At 39.4% G+C, this 2774-nt stretch overlaps 1 protein-coding gene across 1 annotated transcript; it reads right to left on the bottom strand.

The window, feature by feature from the left end:
- Window positions 1-890: 890 nt before the first annotated feature.
- Window positions 891-1742, bottom strand: LOC139841087 (uncharacterized). Its single transcript, XM_071831320.1, has one exon. The coding sequence runs from the start codon at window positions 1740-1742 to the stop codon at window positions 891-893; it is 852 nt and encodes a 283-aa protein (XP_071687421.1).
- Window positions 1743-2774: the final 1032 nt, after the last annotated feature.

Below are 2774 nucleotides of genomic sequence, written 5' to 3'. Positions count from 1 at the left end.
TGATGCACCGGTTCAAGGTGCTTGTACTCATTGAGTCGATGCTTTTCCACGAAGGGTGACCCCTGTATATTGATGGTTCGTGGTATCCCGGTCATATCGCTGTTTTCCCAAGCAAATACATCCACATTGGCTTGTAGTAACTTCCGGAGTTTTTGTTTGGTGGATGCTGGCAAGTTCTTTCCTATGCTGATCTCCTGATCCTAAAACATCGGATTCATTGCTATCTTTTCTACCTGGGGATCTTCCTTCGAAGCTTTGAGGATGCATTCGGTCGATTCTTTCATTGTTTCTTTTATGGCCAGGATCACCTTATTCCTGTCATATGTTGATGCGAGAGTTCTGATTCCTTGGTGGGTATAGAATTTGACCATTTGATGTACTGTGGATACGATTATACCCATCGTTTTCATAGCTACCCTCCCAAGAAAAATGTTATGTGTGGAGTTTGCTCGGACCACCAGGAAATCAATGGTTTCGGTCCTTGTCAATGGTGGCTCCCCTATCGTGAAGTCGAGATCAATTTCTCCAATGGGCCAACACCTTTCTCTGGAGAATCCTACTAAGGGTACTCTTGGGGCACCCAACCGTGTTCTGATCGCAGGACTTAGCCGTTCGAAGCAATGTTCGTACATTACGTCACAAGCACTTCCACTGTCAAGGTATATCCTTCGTACTTCTCTATTGAAAATCTTTCCATTTATGGTGACCGGTAGGTCTGAAGGACATATTGTATCAAGGGATGGGAACGATACTTAACTCCATTCTCTGATGATACGACATCTTTCTCTTTTCTTAAAAGGCTGGTGTGAATCTATTGCCAGGATTAGATTCTCTGCTTCTTGCCTCGTGTCTTCCATTTTCTTTTCTTGTACCCTCTCTTTCTTCGGTTCTCAGATTCCTTTTATGAGGTGGGACAATTTGCCCGACTTAATAGCCTCCTCAATGGCTGTTTTGAGGTTGAAGCATTCATCCGTATCGTGCCCAAAATCATTGTGGAAGTCACAAAACTTAGTCATGTCTCTATTTCTCCCCCTGTTGGACATCTTTCCAGGGGCTTTGAACTTGTTGGCTGCTTTTTCTGTTGCTAGGATTTCCTTGGGGGTTTTTATTAACGCCCCCAGGATCACAGCTTCGGTTTCTCTTCGGTAAGGGTGTAATCTCCCTTTATCCTCTTTCCTACCATGTTTATCATCTGTTCTTTCTGATTTCTCCTTTCGCCTATTCATGGGAGCATCGTCTAGGACGAAGTTACCTGCTGTTTCCTTAGCATCTAACCATATATATGCCTTTTCTAACAAAGCTTCATAAGTGCTTGGTAGGTCTCGGCTAAGGTGTTCAATGAGAGGTCTGACCCTAGATCCGTAAAGCAACCCAGATATTCTTTGGGATTCTGGTAGGTTGGGAATTTTTTGAGTTTCGTTGGTATACCTAATGAGGAAGGCTCTAGAACCTTCGCTATCCTTCTGCTTTATTCCATGAGCGGCCACATGATTCTTTTTGTGTCGCTTTTGCTGACTAAACTTAGACCTAAATTGCCGTTTTAGGTCATCGAAGCTAGCTACAGAGTCTTTTGGTAGGGAGTCAAACCATACCCTGACATCCCCCTTTAACATGTAAGAGAATGCGTGACATGCTACGGGTATGTCCCATTTGGCCATTCGTGCTGCACCCTCGAATATACTAAGGAAATCATCCGGGTCGTCCTTTCCTTCGTAGTAAATTAGGTGTGAGGGGATTTTCATTCCGTCGGGGAATGCACAGTTTTGGATGTAGGGCACAAACGAGGTTTTTTGGTTTATCCAGAAGTTACTATTGGCCGCGATCAGGGATAGTATTTGATGACCTTGGGCGCAACACATTCCCCCCTGGTTAGGAGGATATATCCAGGTGGTGGTCATTTGCTGTGGTGGATGGTTTCAATTTTAGAAGTATGCGTGGCTGGTTACTGGTGGTACCGTAGCGTTTGGTTGATTGCTCATAGGGGTTGTTTCTACACATGGTATGTTTGGGGTGACATGAGGGTTTCCTTGGGCCCATACATATTGGTTTGGTTACCCGAAGCTACCCCAGCTCGAGTGAGGAGGTGGTACATGCCTATTTGGTGCTTGGGGTGAATTGGACACGGTCGGAGCTGACGTATTACAAGTGTAGAGGGGTGCAGTAGGTATAGTTAGGGTTACCTGTGCGATGACCCGGAAATTTCCGATCAAATTTAAACTTTAATCTTTATATGATTCCGACACGATAAGCAAAATCTGTAATGTTAAGTCTCAAAAATTTTGAAATTATATTATTGTAATCAATTACCCATTGACTATTCCCGAAGATTCGCGAACCATTAATCGTAAATAGAAATGTTTATATATAAATAACTATACATGTAAATAATTATGTTATAAATTAAAATAGATTAATAAACTGTTAAGTAATTAGATATTTTGAAAGAAAAACTTAAAACACAATTAAATATGTAATAGATGAAATATATATATGATTGATATATTAGTGATTGTATGCATATTATAATATATATAACATGTATAAATATTAAACATTCAATACGTGTATTTATTTAATATATATCAAATAAGCATTTAATATGCATAAGTAATAATATTTAATATCTATATGTACTTACAAATTTAAAATGTAGTTGTAATGTTATTAAAATAAATACTAATATTAATATTAATATCAGTACTATTATATTAGTAATAAAATTCTGATTTTTAGTTATTATTAAGATTATCATTTTCATTATTTTTATAATCACC

This window comes from Rutidosis leptorrhynchoides, chromosome 4, assembly GCF_046630445.1.
Source record: "Rutidosis leptorrhynchoides isolate AG116_Rl617_1_P2 chromosome 4, CSIRO_AGI_Rlap_v1, whole genome shotgun sequence".
NCBI classification, from domain to species: Eukaryota; Viridiplantae; Streptophyta; class Magnoliopsida; order Asterales; family Asteraceae; genus Rutidosis; species Rutidosis leptorrhynchoides.
Note: the sequence above shows the minus strand (reverse complement) of the source record. Positions and strands in the feature narration are given on the sequence as shown.